The 17,153-nt window shown below is 46.4% G+C and overlaps 1 protein-coding gene across 10 annotated transcripts in view; it reads left to right on the top strand.

Annotated features, from left to right (window-relative positions):
* NEO1 (neogenin 1) overlaps positions 1 to 17,153 on the top strand; it is a 552,683-nt gene that overhangs the window by 496,234 nt on the left and 39,296 nt on the right. For all 10 annotated transcript variants that reach the window (XM_085643916.1, XM_085643915.1, XM_085643913.1 and 7 more), the window contains 3 exons: positions 8,226 to 8,294; positions 9,329 to 9,476; positions 11,928 to 12,166. In XM_085643916.1, coding sequence (XP_085500042.1) covers positions 8,226 to 8,294; positions 9,329 to 9,476; positions 11,928 to 12,166 — 456 coding nt within the window. The remainder of the gene's footprint in view (positions 1 to 8,225; positions 8,295 to 9,328; positions 9,477 to 11,927; positions 12,167 to 17,153) is intronic.

Below are 17,153 nucleotides of genomic sequence, written 5' to 3'. Positions count from 1 at the left end.
CCGTCTGGTTCGGACATGTGCTCTCGTGTTCTGGTTTGACACTGCTGCAGTCCTCTTTTCACTCTCCACGGTTCTTCCCCACTGTCGGTATTGTTATTGAACACGTTTTCCATTTGTCTCTTGTCTCTGGTCGATGGCTTAAGCTTCTCCGGGGAACTCTTGGGTCGACTTTGGCCCATGTGGGCCTTTGCACTTCAGGCCCTCCTTCTGTCTCCTGTCCCTTAACCATGTCGCAATGGTAATAGAACGGATGCCTTTTTATTACTGTCCTCGCTGCCACACGAAGTACCCTAGGACTGACCTCCATCAAGTCTGTAATTTGTGTCTGTCTCCCAGATATAACGAAGTTACCTGCAAGGCCTGCTGATCCAAGAAGATCCTCCATGACCTTCAAGCTTGACGCCACGAGATGTCGTGAAGAAGTGAAGACTACACACCAGACCCCATCGGCCCCTGAAGATCATGAGGGGGTACATCACCCTCAACCTTGGGCATCAGATGAGGGGACCTTCTCCCCCTCTGATAGCTCCAGCTCTGATTTGGATCGAGGACTTCCTTCCAGCGCAGCATGCACTATAAGTACAGACTTCCCTTGCCACTGCTCTTATGTTGAGCAGATCCAGGATAAGGATCGTCCTGCTGCTCTGGGGCCTCCAGTACGGCTGTCGGAACACTACTGCCTTTGGCCCATGGTCTCCTCTGAACACCACCTTCAGATGTCTGCCCAGCATCGGTTTGGCACAGAAAAAAAGTCAACGCCAGCACACACTGCGCCGGCCCGCCCACTGGAGCTGACACCTTCAATGTCTAAGTCGTAAACAGCCTCGGAGCCAAGAATCTTGAAGTCAACATCGAAGACCAGCCTCAGCTCAGATGCTGTCGAACCAACCCACCAAAAGCTGCAAGAGGAGAACACCACCAGCTAGAAACATCTCATCCATCCCCATATGGGCTGCATCCGAGCCGGCCCTCTGGGTTCTGGTGCTCAACCCTCCAAGCTGCAGCTTTTTTTTGAAGAAGCTTTGGACTTGACCCTTTCGCCCAAGCATTGCAAGATAGCAGATATGGCTATTAGCCCCTTTGCCCTTTTCTCCTTCCCCACCCAGCCCCTCTCCACAGTTTTCCCCTTCTCTGCCTGTTATCATGCAACCCGCATCCTTGCACAACTCATGGGTCTCCTCACTCAGACACAGAGAAGGGAATACCTTTGATACATCTCTACAAGGGGATCCCTGGGCTTCCTATGATGCTGATCCACCAGGTAACATAGACCTAGAGTTCTACCCTGCACAACCCTGCCCCCGATGAGTCCACCTCGTACCATTAACTGATTGATAGGAATGCCATCTTCCATAAGGTAGAATCTCCATACTGAGCCTTTGGATGAGGACTTCCTTTTTGAAACCCTTTCCTCCACTCACCTTTCTACCCAGTACCTCCCCATGCTCCGGGGCATGCTCCATCACACCCCTGATTTGTTTCAGGATCCCGTCTACGCCAGGGTTATCAGGCCCAGGGTGGACAAGAATATAAGGCGTCCCCTACTAATCTACTGGGCTAGATCCCATCCGATTCCTTGTGGTTGCAAGTGCTTGTAAGATAGCTAACTTGCCAGCTGCTGGTGATGCCTCTCCAACAGATGAGGGTAGTAAAGGCAGCGATGCAGCTGATAAGTGAGTGGCTGCACAATCGCCCAACCACTGGCGGATTGCCATTTCTGTCAGCTTTCTCTCTAGCTATGACTATGACCAATGGGATAAGACGAAGGCGCTCCGCTATCATTTCCCACAGGAGCACCGAAAGGAGGATTACGAGATTGTTGCTGAAGTGAAGCAGGTCTCTAATACCACCATACTAAGTGCCCGAGATGCCACAGGCAGTGCTGTGAGGGAAATCAACTCCAGTGTCCTCCTGGGCAGGCATACCTAGCTCTGAATCTCAAGCTTTAAGCCGGACGTCCAGCAAAATGTACTCAATTTGCTGTTTAGTTGTCAACATCTGTTCGGCCTGCAAGTTGACCAGATGCTGTAAAAAATCAAAAAGGATACATAGACAGCAAAGGCTTTAGGCGCCCTTCAAATGCCAGCGAATCGTGGCTTCTTTTGTTGCACTCACTCTCATGGAGGCACAAAGTCCACCTCCCCAGATGCCTCCATGACCTACCAGCATTCAAGGGGCTCCCCTTCAGAGTCACCACAGCGCCCAGGGTTTTCGCCATGTGCCTCATGGTTGTTGCCTTCACTTGCGCAGGCAAGACGTCAACGTCTTACCTTATCTGGACAACTGGCTCATCAAGAGTGCCACCCATCAGAAATGCTGCAAGCACACACAGGTCACCATCACCCTACTTCGCGAACTTGCTTTTAATATCAATGCCACAAAATCCCCCCTCCAACTACTCCAGATCCAGCCCTACCTAGGGGCAACCCTCAACTCGTAGGTTGGTATGGCCTATCCAAATACTTACAGGAAACAGTCCTTTCAAACACTCATTCCTCTTTTCCAACCAGACCGACAAGTCATAGTTATGACAGTTATCCACTTCCTCAGCTTGATGGCCTCTTGTTTTGCTACAATCCTCCATGCCAGATTACAGATGCGTCAGTTGCAGGAGTGCTTTACACACCAGTGGTCTCAAGCGGAGAGTCATTGAGAAAATCTAGTGTTCATCGGCTGTAACACTTGTCGCTCTCTCTGCAGTTGTGTAACGCTAACAACCGGTTGCAGGGGCGGTCTTTTATCGACGCAGTTCCACAGGGGACCATAACAGACGCCTCCCTTACGGGATTGGGTGCGCTCTTACAGGATCTGACTGTCCAAGGTCAGTGAGAAGCCAGCCACCAGAGTCTCCACATAAATTACCTGAAACGACTAGCTGTTTACCTTGCATCAAAAACATTCGTCCTCCACCTGACTGGCAAGGTAGTCCTCCTCAAGACAGACAACATGACAGCAATATATTATCTTCAAAAGCAAGGGGCAACCGATCTCACCAACTCTCTCACCTAGCCCAGAGCATTTGGCTTTGGGCTCTGTGACACAAAATCGATCTGCTAGCAGAGTACCTTCTGGGAGTGGACAATCTCCTAAACAGGATGCATCAACAAGTCCACAAGTGAGAAAATCACCCTCAAGTCCGCCTCCAGTGGGGCTTGCCAGAGATAGACCTATTCGCCACAGCAGAAAATTCAAATGCCTAAGCTTCACTTCCAGATATCGACACCCACAGTCCAGAGGCAATGCACTTTTAATGAGTTGGTCAAGTTGATTTTCCTATGCTTTTTCTCTTTTCCCATGACTCTCCTTTGTGGTTCTAAGGCTTCGGCAAACACCTCTCACCGTCATTCTGGTGACTCCTACCTGGGCTTGCCACCCCTGGTTCGCGACTCAGCTCAAGCTCTTGGTGGTTCTGTACCAGAGGCTCCCCAACAGGCCTGACCTTCTCACGCAGAACCATGGCGAAATCAGGCACCAGAACCTCAGGTCTCTCAATCTTGCAATCTGGCTCCTGAGTTCCTAGAGATTGGGTACCATAATCTTTCATCTGAATGCATGAGAATTCTCAAGGAAGCTTGTATGGCCTACCACCTGTGCCTGTTATGTGGCCAAGTAGAAGAGATTCAGCCAAAGTGCAGGGATCGGGTTTGGCCTAAACCTCTATACGGGTACACTTCGCTGCAGTCGCTGCCTATCTTCAAAACAGACCAACACATTTTCGCTCTCCTGAATTCCAGTCATCAGGTTTTTATGGAGGGTCATTCCTTCTGGTTCCACCAGCTCCCACCTGGAACCTCAACATTGTCTTGACTTTCGATTTCCTCCATTCCTGTCCCCCTCATTTTCTATCTTGGAAGGTGGCGTTTCTGGTTGCCATCAATTCGCTCAGATGTGTCCGTGAGCTTCAGGTACTAACCTTGTAAGAACTTATTTTCCAGGTCAACAGGGAAAGGGTTGTCCTCTTCACCAACCTATAATTCCTCTCCATGGTGGTTTCTCAGTTTCACCTTATCCAAGCCATTGAATTCCCTTTTTTTCCCCCCACAACCTGATAGGGTTGCGAAACGGGCGCTCCATGTTTTGGATGTTAAGCAAACCCTCATGTACTACATTGACAGAACTAAGCATTTGAGAAAAACACAACAGGTTTTGTTGCTTTCTCCTAACCCCACAAACGGAAAGCCCTTTCCAAATCAGGCATTGCAAGATGGATAGTAAAGTGCCTCCAGACGTGCTGTGCTTAGCTAAGATTACCTTGCCCGTTCCTCCTAGAGCCCACTCCACTCGCAAAAAAGGAGCCTCCATGACTTTCCTGCTAAACATTCCAATAGCTGACATATGCAAAGCAGCTACACTACACACCTTTACCAAATATTACTGTGTGGATGTGCCAACCCACCAACAATCCAACATTGGCCAGGCAGTACTTCATACACTTTCTCAATATTCTGCAAAGCCCACTGCTATCTACTGCTTTTCAAAGGACTGCTTTACAGTCTGTGTACAGCATGTGTATCTACAGCCATACATGCCTCGAAGGGGAAATGTTACTCACCCAGTAGGTATCTGTTTGTGGCATGTAGTTCTGTGGCTCCACCCTCCTCCCCGTATACCTGTGGCCAATGCAGTAATCTTTCTAGCTTACTTTTCTGTTTTTGCAAGGACATCTCTCTATACATCACTTTGTTTTTAAAATGTGTCCTCACAAAGAATTGCGTCGATGGCTATGCGCATTTCATGCAAGAGGAGGAGTCTTAGTACCTCATCCCTCGAAAGACTTCTTTGAAGAGTAACAACTTGCAAACATTCAGGCCCAACGCTAGATGGCAGGATCATGCACAACATGTGAATCTGTAGCACTACATGGCACAAACAAATGTCTACTGGGTAAGTAAAATGTTTCTTCTCACCACACCAGCCTCAGGTGTTCTACTAACTGTTTGATTCAGAGTGATTATATCCCGCAGCCATTTGGAGATGACCGTGCTGATGGCGACAATTCAGACTTGGGACTTGTGGCAGGCCAATGGGCTTGATGCATCCCCGGGAACTGGGTTGATTACTTCAGCTGGGCCTCCAACCCAAGAAAGTGCTTTCTTCGCTGTGGTCATTAGACCTGCATTAGAAGTTTAGGGCCTAAAACTTCCTTTTGTGGAGGTTAAAACTAACTTACTGACAGAGGTTCTGCAACCAGAACAGGCTTCCCCTGTGCTCGTTTCCCTTTAATGTGGCCCTGACTAATACTTTGATGGGCACATGGACAAAGCCTTGTTCATGCCCACCGGTGAACCGGCAGATTGTCAAATGCCACAGGCTGAAGCTAGGCTTCCCTGATTTTCTGGCTCAGTATCCCACTCCCGAGAGTCTGGTGCTACAGGGGTCTACTGGCAAAGAGAATCCTAACTCTTTTCCACAACTCCCCGGACAGAGTCAAAAAGGATCGAAGCATTCTGGAAACATGTGTTATTCTGTGCCACCTTGGCTTTGAATTCAGTCAACACCATTTGTTTACTCGGCTGATAAACGCACGGCCTTTGGGACATGGCTTTGACATTTTGGCCTCCCTGGCACAAACCATTCAGAATGGCCAGTATGGGTCTCAGTATGTCCCTTGGTCTGGCTTGAACACCACTTGTTGCTGAGGCCAAGCAGCGCGTACCAGTGTGGTCCTAGTTTCTATTTTTGATGAGATCTTTTATTTTTCTGGGGATGTCCAGACCTCTGTTATTAATATCATATTTGACTGGTCTCGTCTATTTGGTAGTAAAGTAGATTCTGCACTGTAACGTTTTAAGGAAGGAAAGGCCATGTCGCATTCCTTGGGCCTTTGTGCTCTTGCCAGGCACTCCTCTCAGCAAACCAATACCTTTCACAGCTTTAACAGATGGTTGGACTATAAACAATGGAGGTCCCTCCCCCCCCCCCCCCCCCCCCCACCCCCCCCACCGCCTCCGCACCCAACCCAGCCCTTTAGGGGTAGGCAGTGGGGATCAGGACACTGATCTTCTCTGTACCCTCCGCTCCGCCATCATCCTTGCGGCAACAACCTCCAAACCACTTTAGTTTGCTGTTAGCAAATCACAACCACCCTGGAGGAGGTCTGATCCAACACTTTTTTCCAGGGGCAGTGACGGATTACATTGGACAGATGAGTCCTCTAAATTCTCCAACAGGGATACACCCTGCCATTACTTTTCAAAATGCTATATTTTTCACCTACATTAGAGCAGCTCTAGAAGAGCCACCTGAAAGTCTTACTGCAGGTAGTGCAAGCTCTCTTGTTCAAAGAGCCCATAAAGAAGGTGCGTGACTTGGACCAGGTAGCTGCTTTTGTCAGCTATGGGAATGTTGCATAAAAAGGCCATGGATGCTCCTATTTTCCGAGTAGAATATGCTCTAGGCGGTATAGACAAAGTTCTTTTGGCTTTGATATAACAAAAGTGCACACATGCCTATGGGGAAATGTGTGCCCAACATGGCACTTAGAAAAATGCATTTTTGTGCCTTTTTCAAAATTCACACATGGTTACCATCAACTTGAAGTTGATGGTAATTAGCGTTTCCTAAATTCACAGTTCGCATTTAGGAAAGTCTTCTTACATGTGCATTAGGGATTCACAAATTGCGATTCCCTATTTGCATTCGCAATTTAGGTAATCACAAAAAATTGCGATTGCCTAACTTGCGAATGCAAAGCCTTTCGCACATAAGCAAAGGCCATTTTGTATTCGCAAATGGCCAAATTTTGCGATTCGCACCGTTTGCGACTGTAAAATACTTTCATATATCTAGTGCTAAATCTTTTATCATAACTATTTATCTACAATTGAAAGTCTGGGTTTATTAAATGCAACTTTACTCTACGTATATTACCTTCCTAAGGCATATAGTTACCTTCCATGTACTTATGGATCTTTATATTTATTACTGAGCTTCTAATTCAGCAAATCTAATGCACTACCAGATATCATCCTATATCTCTTGCAATATATCCTCTAACTCATCTCAAACCTCATTCTACTACTCTTTCCAATGCACTACCCTATTCCTCACCCTTTCAAATATATCCTCTACCTCCATTCTCTCATTCATCCCAAACCCAATACAACTGCTATGATCCCCAAAATAACCCTTTCTAGACTCTACCCCTCCTTGCATCATCTCATATCTATTTTACTATTCACAAACTAGCCCGTCCAAAACTTCACTCTGACTCTTCCCCTCCACCTCCTCTTAACTCACTTCAAACCCCCTCCTGCTGCTATGAACTCCCCAAAAAGAAAAAAAAAACTTTCAAGACCCTTCCCTCTTCTATTACTTTTCAAGCCAAATAACAGACTAACATGTCCACCACTCAAATTAGTTTCATATTTTCCTATACTAATTCCCCATTAATCCTGTTTGGTTTCAGGAGTAGCGTGCTACCCACCAAAAAGCACTTCAACACCTCATCAGGGGTAGCAAGAACTATATAAATGCAAACACTTCCCTCTTTCATCCCTCCACTATCCTTTCCGATCCAAATAACAGACTAACATGTCCACCGCTCAAATGAATTTCATATTTCCCCAGACTAATTCACCACTAATCCTATCTATTTTGGTTCCGGAGTAGCGTGCTACTTACCTAAAAGCGCTTCAACACCTAATCAGGGGTAGCAAGCGCTATGTAAATGCAAACCTTTTCCCTCTTATATCCCTTCACTATCCTTCTTAATCCAAATAGCAGACTAACATATCTACTGCTCAAATTGATTTCAGATTTCGCTATACTAATTCACCACTAATCCTTTAAGGGTTCCGGAGTAGCGTGATACTCGCTAAAAAAGCACTTTGACGCCTTATCAGGGATAGTAAGCGCTATATTAATGTAATTACAATACAATTGTATTGCACCACAGTCACATTTTGCCTGTATGGTCATTTGTAATGGACGAGTTTACTGCATAATGCTTTTCCAGAACGCTCTTGCCCAAGGAGGCAAGTAGGGCATTACTGTTGTGTCCAATTCATTGGCAGACACTGTGCTTTATGAATCATACTTAACTTGCACGTTTTCTTGTTATTTGGGACTGTAAAGAATCAAGCAAGGATCAAAATTGGACTTGCTGTTTTTCGAGATGACATTTATCTCTTTTAGAGGTGGCCCCTAGTATTCCAATGTTGTCTTTGTGAGTTTTGACGAACTACTAAATATCAAGCTAACAGTCCCAATTTTTTTTTCTTTAGCCTCGGGATCACAGGGAAGAGGAATTCGACCTCCAGATATGGGTTTTGACAACAGAGCATCCACCAGCGGTAATGTCTCTCTGATGCTGTACCTTTTCTTCGTATCATGCCTTCGAGGTCCACGGGTGGTGAGGAATGTGTATATTAAAGTAGGGAGTATGTTAACAGAGAGTGACATAAAACCTTACTCACCTTGAGGTAGGACTTAGCTTCATGATGTGAACTTGTGTGATAATCGTCTTTTTCAGAGGACTCTATCCTCTGTATGTAGAGCCTGTAAAAGTATGGTTTGCTCCTAGCCTCTACCTGTAAATTCTTGCTTGCTTTCAGGTGCCTAACGTGAGGTGCCTGGGGCATGCAGCCTTCATTTACATCCGGTTTTTACAAACTTTTCATTGGCATGACCCCATTTTCCTTTTTTTCACCAAAGGCCAGCAATGTCACGAGCCCACTCGCTCCATGTTTAACATTATCTTGAATAGGATTTACAAGTAATTGATCTTGCCCTACTGGCCAAAGAAACACACGTTTATACCAATCTCTTATTCGTTGCGCTTGTGTATAGCAAGACATTAAAACTACTGTGTCCTGTCCCTTGTTCTTTAGTTACTGTTCATGTAATCCATAACAGGTCCAGGAGAAGTTTAAAAACATTTAACCTGCTTATTGTGGAGTTGGTCTTTGTTTTCTAGCATTTCAATCTCGCTGAAATAGCCTTCCAAGATGATTGCGTTCCAATCACCACATCTAGCTGGTCTCTGTGAAAGTTTCAATCCTTGCTAAGTGTCTCCCCGTAGAGTTGTTGACACTTAATCTGCGTTTCAGTTCCCTTCAGTCCTTGCTCACTGCCACTTGAATGATATGCCTGTACTAGAATATTATAGGGGGACTGAATGTTCTTAAAACATTTGCATGTCAAGGAATGCCTTAAATGATTATTTGACAGTGTTCACGATAATGGCACTGAACTTTTCCTATGCTTGTACATGTGCTGCACGTGCCTTGGAAGGATGTGATCTGGTCTCTACTGATGATGTATATTTGTAATGTGCAGGGCTGCTGGTTTGTGCACTGACATTTTGTTTATATTTCTCTCTCCGCAGGCAATAACAGCCCCCATGGCAGCCCCACTGGCATGGATAACAACATCATGCTGATCATCATTGTCTGTGTTGCTGCTATCACGGTCCTCATCGCAGTGGTAGTCGCTATCATGTGCACTCTCCGCTCGTCATCCTGTCAACAGAAAAAGTATGAACCTTGCAGAGTGGGATATCAGAACTATCTCGCTCCACTTGCAACACCAAATCTTAGTTACATTTCTAGCACCGCAGATGCAGTAGTGGCCTGCCTAGCACTGTTGCTAGTTGGCATCATGCCCTTTGTTTGAGACATATTTGATTTTGTTTCCTGACATAGCCATTCCCAGCCTTCATACCCATGTACCCAGCCCAGAGACTTGCCATTAGATTGTCTTTCCTGTGTCCCAGTGTGTTTGAGTGGGATTCTCGTAAAGACCCATAAATTCCAAAATTCTAGCTAAAAACTTCCAGTTAAATTGGTTTAAGCAAGAAGAGTTTTTGGGAGAGATTCCTTTGCTTGAAAGTTGTTTCAGTTGATATGTAAGGGAATCAAATGGTTGCATCTTCAGTGTTATGATGTCCTCCATCAATAACATTTAACAAATGTTGTACATACAATGCAGGTACCCTAAATCTTTGAGTAATTCTTTATTATAAGCCAGTATTTGGAGCATAGCAGTTAGTAAATATTAGCATACTTTAAGAAATTAATTCCGGATGAGCAAATTATGAACTCAGGAATAAAATAAAAGTAACATGCTTGCATAGCATCATCTTAAAGTTATGCCTGTGCCCCCAGATATATTATGCAGATGCATTAAGATATCTAATTGTTGCTTTAACTTCGAAGTTATAAAATTTCGATCCTACCTTAACCCAAAATAATTTGGTTTTAGGGACTAAAATAATTTGCACTCGCCAGGATTCACATTGGTTACCACTGTGACTTTCACATTGCTTCAGTGAACTTCAGCAGGTGTCTTCACCTATTGAACAAATTCACAATGCTATGCAGCATTTCCAAATTCACCGGTATTGTATCGGAAATGTGTGTTTATGAGCATTGGCTCATGTCTCTAAACCTTTGTGACTATAAGTTTTTCTCCATGAAGAAAAGATGAATGACTGCAATAAGCATACTGTGAAATTTCTCAAAATGGAAAGGTTGTTGGGTGCATTTAAGGAAAGTATCAGTTGTATTGCACATCTCTCAATCCTGGAATTATCTGCCACTTTTACAATACACATGTTAGATATTTCGCCCCTCGTTTATTTTTCTATAAATCAACGATTGTTAATTACCAAGAAGCTAATCCTACCAGAATCAAAAAAAAGTTTAAGCTCTTGATACATGCCTTAATGTTAAATAGCCAAATTATTGGTGAGTACTTACTAAGTCTTTCTTTTTGTAAACTGCATCCTTCAGCTTTTACAGTTTGTCATTTATTTTTAGCGAATTATGATACTCATTTTATTTTGTTTATTCTGCTATTTTGCAGAGCGTGTTTTGTATATCTTAAAAATTAAGCGTATATGAGCGATCTCAGAATAGTGCAAAATATATTGACTCTGAATAGTTTTACAGGTTTATCTTTGTAGGTATATATTCTGGTGCACTACTTTCACAAGCTATTAAAGCAACACCAGTAAATACAGATAAGGTGAATGGTTTAGATTCCAGTAGCAGACATTGAAGGATACTTTTCGGTTAGTTTTACAGTTAGATTTACTGGATCTGGTGGGTGCTGTCAGAGGCTGGGTAGGTTATAATGCTTTGAGACTTTTGCGGGTTAATTTGAATCCTGGCTTTGTTTTTTGGTTTGTCTCAAGGTGTTCTTCCCTTGAATGCCTTGCAAATAGAAATGATTTCTTGTCTGGTGAACCAGCACCCATGAAAATGTATGATTACTGCTATTGTATGTCATATTGTGGGCAAGGATTGTGCAGGAGAAGGTTACCATATTATTTTAGAGGCCAGCCTTTCGAATACCATATGAAACTATTTGGAAGTAGTTGCAGATCACTCCTTCCATCTCTCATCTCTGAACTGGATACCTTCTTGCCTGTGAAAAACTGTCGGATTACTGGGACGGTCTGCTGGATTTAGGCAGAGAACAATTAATTGAAAGGGACTAAATACCAGGAGCAGTAGTTTCTGATGTAATTTTCTGACCAAATCGCTCTGTGGCTATGCCTCCTTCCTCCCGTCACGCTCACAACCTTCACCCTCTTACATCCGTCATTTATCCGAATTCACTGTCTCCTTTCACCCTCTCAGCTTTACTGCTCATCAGCACCTCTGCGACTTTCTCCCACCCTTCTCCTGTTGTGTTTCCAAACTTACTTTCTTTTATGCTCTCAACTTAATTTACAAGTCTTTCTTTCTCTGCTTCCCATACACCCTTTACCTCTTAACTCGATAGCAGTGTTTTTTCGGCATTACTCCAATAAATTCAGATAAGGTGATATTACAGAATGGTATGCTTCCAAAAAACTGCTTTGCAATTTTTCATAATTCTAAACTTCTGACCCCTGCCATATGGGTCGTGAGTGTTAACTTTTTCTGTGATGCGTCCCCTAAATTTTGTTGTTGTTTATTTTACATGTTTATTTTAAATAGGAAAAGAGCAGCATGTAAATCTGTGAATGGGTCTCATAAGTACAAAGGGAGCTCCAAGGATGTGAAACCTCCAGACCTCTGGATCCACCACGAGAGGTTGGAATTGAAACCCACCGACAAATCACCCGACCCAAACCCAATTATGACTGACACCCCGATACCACGCAATTCCCAGGATGTTACTCCTGTTGATAATGCCATGGATGGCCCAATCCACCAACGTCGAAATTCCTACCGTGGTAAGTATTTTTTGTGGATTCACATTATTTATGGTGTGCAGGGATCGTTACTTTGAGTGCTAACCATTGTAGTCGATATCACTGGTCACAATAATCGGTGACAAGGTGGTGAGGCATTCTTACTGCCATTATTATGCTGAATACCCTCCAGATTCGCATATGATATAGCAAATACCCTGACTGTGCCCTTTCTTAATTCAGTTATAATTGCATTCAACCAGTTGATGACCTGTGCAAAGACTTTTTAAAGTAGGAAAAAAATGATTTAAAAAGAACGCATGTTGGTGGCTGGATCTAAGTTTTAGGTTGCTCTCGGGATGTGTCATGCTGCATTTGCGGATAGATCAATCAATCCGCGTTGGTAAAGCGCAACTACTCACCCATGACAGTCTCAAGGGGGAGGTGGCTCCATTGAGGGCTGGGATCATCCGAAATGCCAGGTCTTGAGGTCCTTCCTGAACTGGAGTAATGTGGGAGTTTGGTTATTCTTCTTACGACTGGAAGCCAGTGGAGACCCTGAGCTGTTGGGTGATGTGATTGTGACGGGGGATGTCGAGGATCAGTCTGGCTGCGGCATTCTGGGCAGTCTGTAGTTTGTGATGGAGTTTCTTGTTGATTGCGGCGTAAAGAATGTTGCCATAGTCTAGTTTGCTGCTGATGGAGCATGCATCACAATTTTTCTGGATACGGTTGGGATCCATCTGAAGGTCTTTCGAAGCATGCGGAGGATGTTGAAGCAGGTTGAGGAGACTGCGTTGATCTGGCGATTCCTTGTGAGCGATGAGTCTAGTAGGATGCCGAGGTTTAGTGCGTGGTCTGTCGGGGTGGGGGAATTTCCGGGGGCGGAGGGCCACTAGGAGTCGTTCCATGTGGAGAAGGTGGAGCCAAGGATGAAGACTTCTGTCTTTTCTGAGTTGTTTCAGGCAGCTGTTCATCCAGCTGGCGACGGCTTTCATCCCTTCTTGGAAGTTGTGTCTGGTGATGTTGGATTAGTTGGTGAGGGAGAGGATCAGCTGGGTGTTGTCTGCCTGTGAGACGATGTTGAGCCCGTGGTTCCTGACGATGGATGTGAAGGTGGCCATGTAAACGTTGAAGAGGGGGGGTCTGAGGGAGGAGCCCTGGGGTACTCCACAGTTGGTCTCTGTCGGTTCCGAGAGGTAGGGAGGGAGTCTGACCCACTGAGATCTGCCAGTGAGGAAGGAGCGGATCCAGTCGAGGGCCTTGCCTCGGATGCCGGCATCGTGGAGTCTGGTGGCTAGGGTGCAGTGCGAGATGGTGTTGAATGCAGCCAAGATGTCCAGGAGTATGAGGGCAGCCATTTCGCTCTGGTCGAGGAGGGAGCGGATGTCGGTGAGTAGGGAGGTCTCGGTGCTGTGATTGCTTCGGAATCCGATTGGGAGATGTCCAGGACGTTGTTAGCTTCGATGAAGTTTGCTAGCTGGGTGTTGAAGGCCTTTTCAGTGACCTTGGCTGCGAAGGGTAGCAGGGCGATGAGTCTGACGTTCTTGAGGTCCGTCTGGTCTGCGGATGGTTTCTTTAGGAGAGGGTTGACTTCGGTGTGTTTCCAGTCGTCTGGGAAGGTGGTGGTCTCAAAGGAGCAGATGATCATTCGACGTAAATCAGGTGCGATCGCAGAGGTGGCTCTGTGGAAGATGTGGTGTTGGCAGGGGTCTGAGGGTGCTCCAGAGTAAATGCTTTTAATTGTCTTCAAGGTGTTTTCTGTCGTAAGCGGGATCCATTTGTGCAGGGTCTGTTGGGTGGCGTCGCTTGAGGGGCGTGCTGGAGCGGTGAGGTGGTCTTGGTTGTCAAAGTTCATCTTGATCTTGTGGTGGAAGAAGGAGCTGAGTCTGTTGCAGAGGTCTTGGTAGGGTGGGACATCTGTTTTACTGCAGGGTTTGGCAAATTCTTTGATAATGGAGAAGAGCTCTTTGGTGTTGTGTGCATTGGTGAAGATTCGATCTACAAGAGATTTCTTCCTTGTGGATTTGATGAGTTGGTGTTGTGCAGTGGTGGCTGCTTTGTAGGTGGCGCGTGTTTCCGGGGTTTTGTTGTTCCACCATGTCTTTTCGAGTCGTCTGCAGGAGCATCTGGATTCTTGGAGTGAAGGGGTGAACCAGCTTGCTTTCTTGTGGCTTTCTGAGGCGGGGAGAGTGTCGGCGCAGTTCGTGATCCAGGAGTGGAGGTTGCGTGCTGCGGTGTTTGCGTCTGACGTAGTTGGTGGTGGGTGCTGACAAGCGTGGAGGTGAGCTGGTCTTCAATGACTTTGTTCCAGCTTCTGCGGGGGAGGCAGTGGGCGTGCGTGTGTACGGTGGCGTGCATGTGTACCATGCAGTGGTGATCTGTCCAGAGGAGTTCCGTGGTGTGGCTGTAGTAGACACTGTTTTGCAGCATGAATCTTTCTGGATTTACTATGCTGTGCATTATTCCGCGGTCTGGTGGTTGGGTCCGGAATCGTAGTCTTTCTTTTGTCTTTTTTCTTTTTTTTTTGTAGCCCAGGTGGGCGTCGACGTCCCACCATTTGGTGCACTTCTCGTGACGTCGTCCTGCGGAAGTCCCACCTCGGGGCGCCATCTTCAGATTCTTTTTTCCGCCGTTGGGTCTGGATCGTCACCAAGAAGCTCCAGAGTTTTTTGCGAAGATAAGAAGAAAAAGCACGAGTTTAATCAAAGAAGAAGTTGAGGAAGACTACAGAAAGGAAGAACAACAAGCCAGGACGACGAAGAAGGAGGAGAACCTCGAGATCTTCGACGTCCAGTGGAGAATGCGCACTCGGGGACACTGAGCGCCTGAATGGACAAGACACCTTTTAAATTCTGCCGTAACTGCCACCATAAATACGCGCAGAAGGACCAACATCCGGGCTGCAACCTTTGCCTGCCAGTTGACCACGAGAGCAAGGACTGCAACGCCTGTTCGGCCTTCACACCGAAGACGCTCCGGGTGAGAGAGTGACAGAGGAGAGCCAACTACAACATGGAGGGCATGTACGAACTGGGCCTCTCCACCGACGATGAAGACAACGTCGCGGAGGGACTTGATGACTGCACGGTCGTAGAGGCCGATAAGGATGACTTCACGGTCGTAGAGACCGATAAGAAGACGTCTGACAAGGTAGGAGAGACGTCGAGCACTAAAGACTATCGAAAAACAGAGTCAAAGTCCTCGAAAGGAACACCGGTGCCGAAGATTTCGACGACCGCGAGCGGAGCCAAGGACGAAAGGCCCGGCGGATCCTTCGAGAAGGACTCCCAGGTGCCGAAGACCGCCGAAAAGCAAAGGTCGTCGAAGCAAGGCCAAGAAAGTGGGCGTTCGACTTCGAAAGATAAGGTCGCGTCGACGCAAGCTCCATCGAAAAGACCAGCGCTCGACGCCGAACACGCCTCCGAAATGGAAAAGAAAAAGAGGAGGCAGAGATGGAGAGCATCCTTCAAAGGAAAAGGGAGTTCGACGAGAAGATATAAAAATTCACTATCCCAACGAAACCACCATCGATCTTCGTCGAAGTCGAGGAACAGAAGGAGTTCGACGCAGAAGAACTGTCGAAGACTCCCGGAGAGGAAGAAGAGGACATTTACTATGAGGGAGAAGAATATGAGGAACAACAATCGAACTACGGCTCGGCGCCGTCGACGACACAGGACCTGGAGTGGCAGGACCTCGACGCCGAAAATCCAGAAGAGCCTGTGGAGACTTACCCTTCGAGGCCTTCACCACCAGATGCCATTGGGGCTTACAATATGGTAGTCAAAAGCACGGCTGCAGCTTTTGGTGTTAAGCTGGAGGAAGAAAAGCCAAAAGCAGACTTTTTACTGGAGACACTGCTCCCCATCCAAACTAGGAGCCAGTTCCTCCCCATGCTCCAGAGTGTCATGAACCAGGGGAACGAGGCGTTCAAGGCCCCAGCAACATGCAGGTCCATCACACCTAGGACGTAGAAAAAATATAAACACTCCTCCCAGGACCCTCCATACATCAAAGGATCCGTCACAGCAGATTCAATCATTGCATCTACTGCCAGGAAGAGAGCAAATGTCCCGGCAACCTCTGGACCACCTCCAGACAAGGAAAGCAGGAGGATGGACCTGACTGGGAGGAAAATAGAGAGAAATGCGGCAATGCACTGCTGCATGGCGAACTCCAATGCCCTACTGAACAGGCACCAATACCAACATTGGGACGAAATGGGGGAACTAATCAAGCACCTTCCCGAGCAATACCAACAAAGAGCTGCCCACCTAGTGGAGGAAGGAAAGAATATAGCAAACTCTTGCCTTAAAACAGCCTTGGATGGAGCAGAAACCTCAAGCAGGCTGATGGCAATTGGAATAATAGAAAGAAGGCAAGCCTGGCTCAGGATTTCGGGCTTCAAGCAAGAAGTTCAGAACAACATCCTGAACACCCCTTTCAACGGAGAGATGCTGTTCGGAGCACCAGTGGATGAAAAACTCACCCAGCTCAAAAAGGAGAACGAAACAGCAAGGTCCATGGGGGCCCTGCAATTCAGAGGAATGAGAAGAGGTACCCCGACACGGAGACCTTACGGAAGAGGAGGAAACCAGCAGGGAACGTCACACCAAACATTCCAGCAGGGCTATCAAGGCGACAATCACGGGCAGCAGGCCCAGCAGAATCAAAACTGGCAGTACCAGCCTTGGGCCAGTCCTTTCGAAGTAGGGGGAACAGACGAGGCCAAAGACGCAGAGGGGGAGACCAACCCACCTCAAAGTGACTTCACACGGGAAAGAGTGCTCACCCACAAGCATGCAACACCAGTAGGCGGCAGACTGAGACGTTTCCTTCAGGAATGGCAAAAGATAACAGACAAATGGATACTCAACATCATACAGTTCGGATACTGCATAGAGTTGGAAAGGAAACCACCAAACAGAAAACCAAAGAGGAGGGAACACTCAGGACAGGAGCTAGTGCAACTCGTAGAAGAAGCACAAGAGCTACTCATAAAGGATGCCATGGAGCCAGTACCATT

The sequence above is a fragment of the Triturus cristatus genome, chromosome 3_1 (genome assembly GCF_964204655.1).
Source record: "Triturus cristatus chromosome 3_1, aTriCri1.1, whole genome shotgun sequence".
NCBI classification, from domain to species: domain Eukaryota; kingdom Metazoa; phylum Chordata; class Amphibia; order Caudata; family Salamandridae; genus Triturus; species Triturus cristatus.
This window is presented reverse-complemented; position numbering and strand designations above follow the sequence as displayed.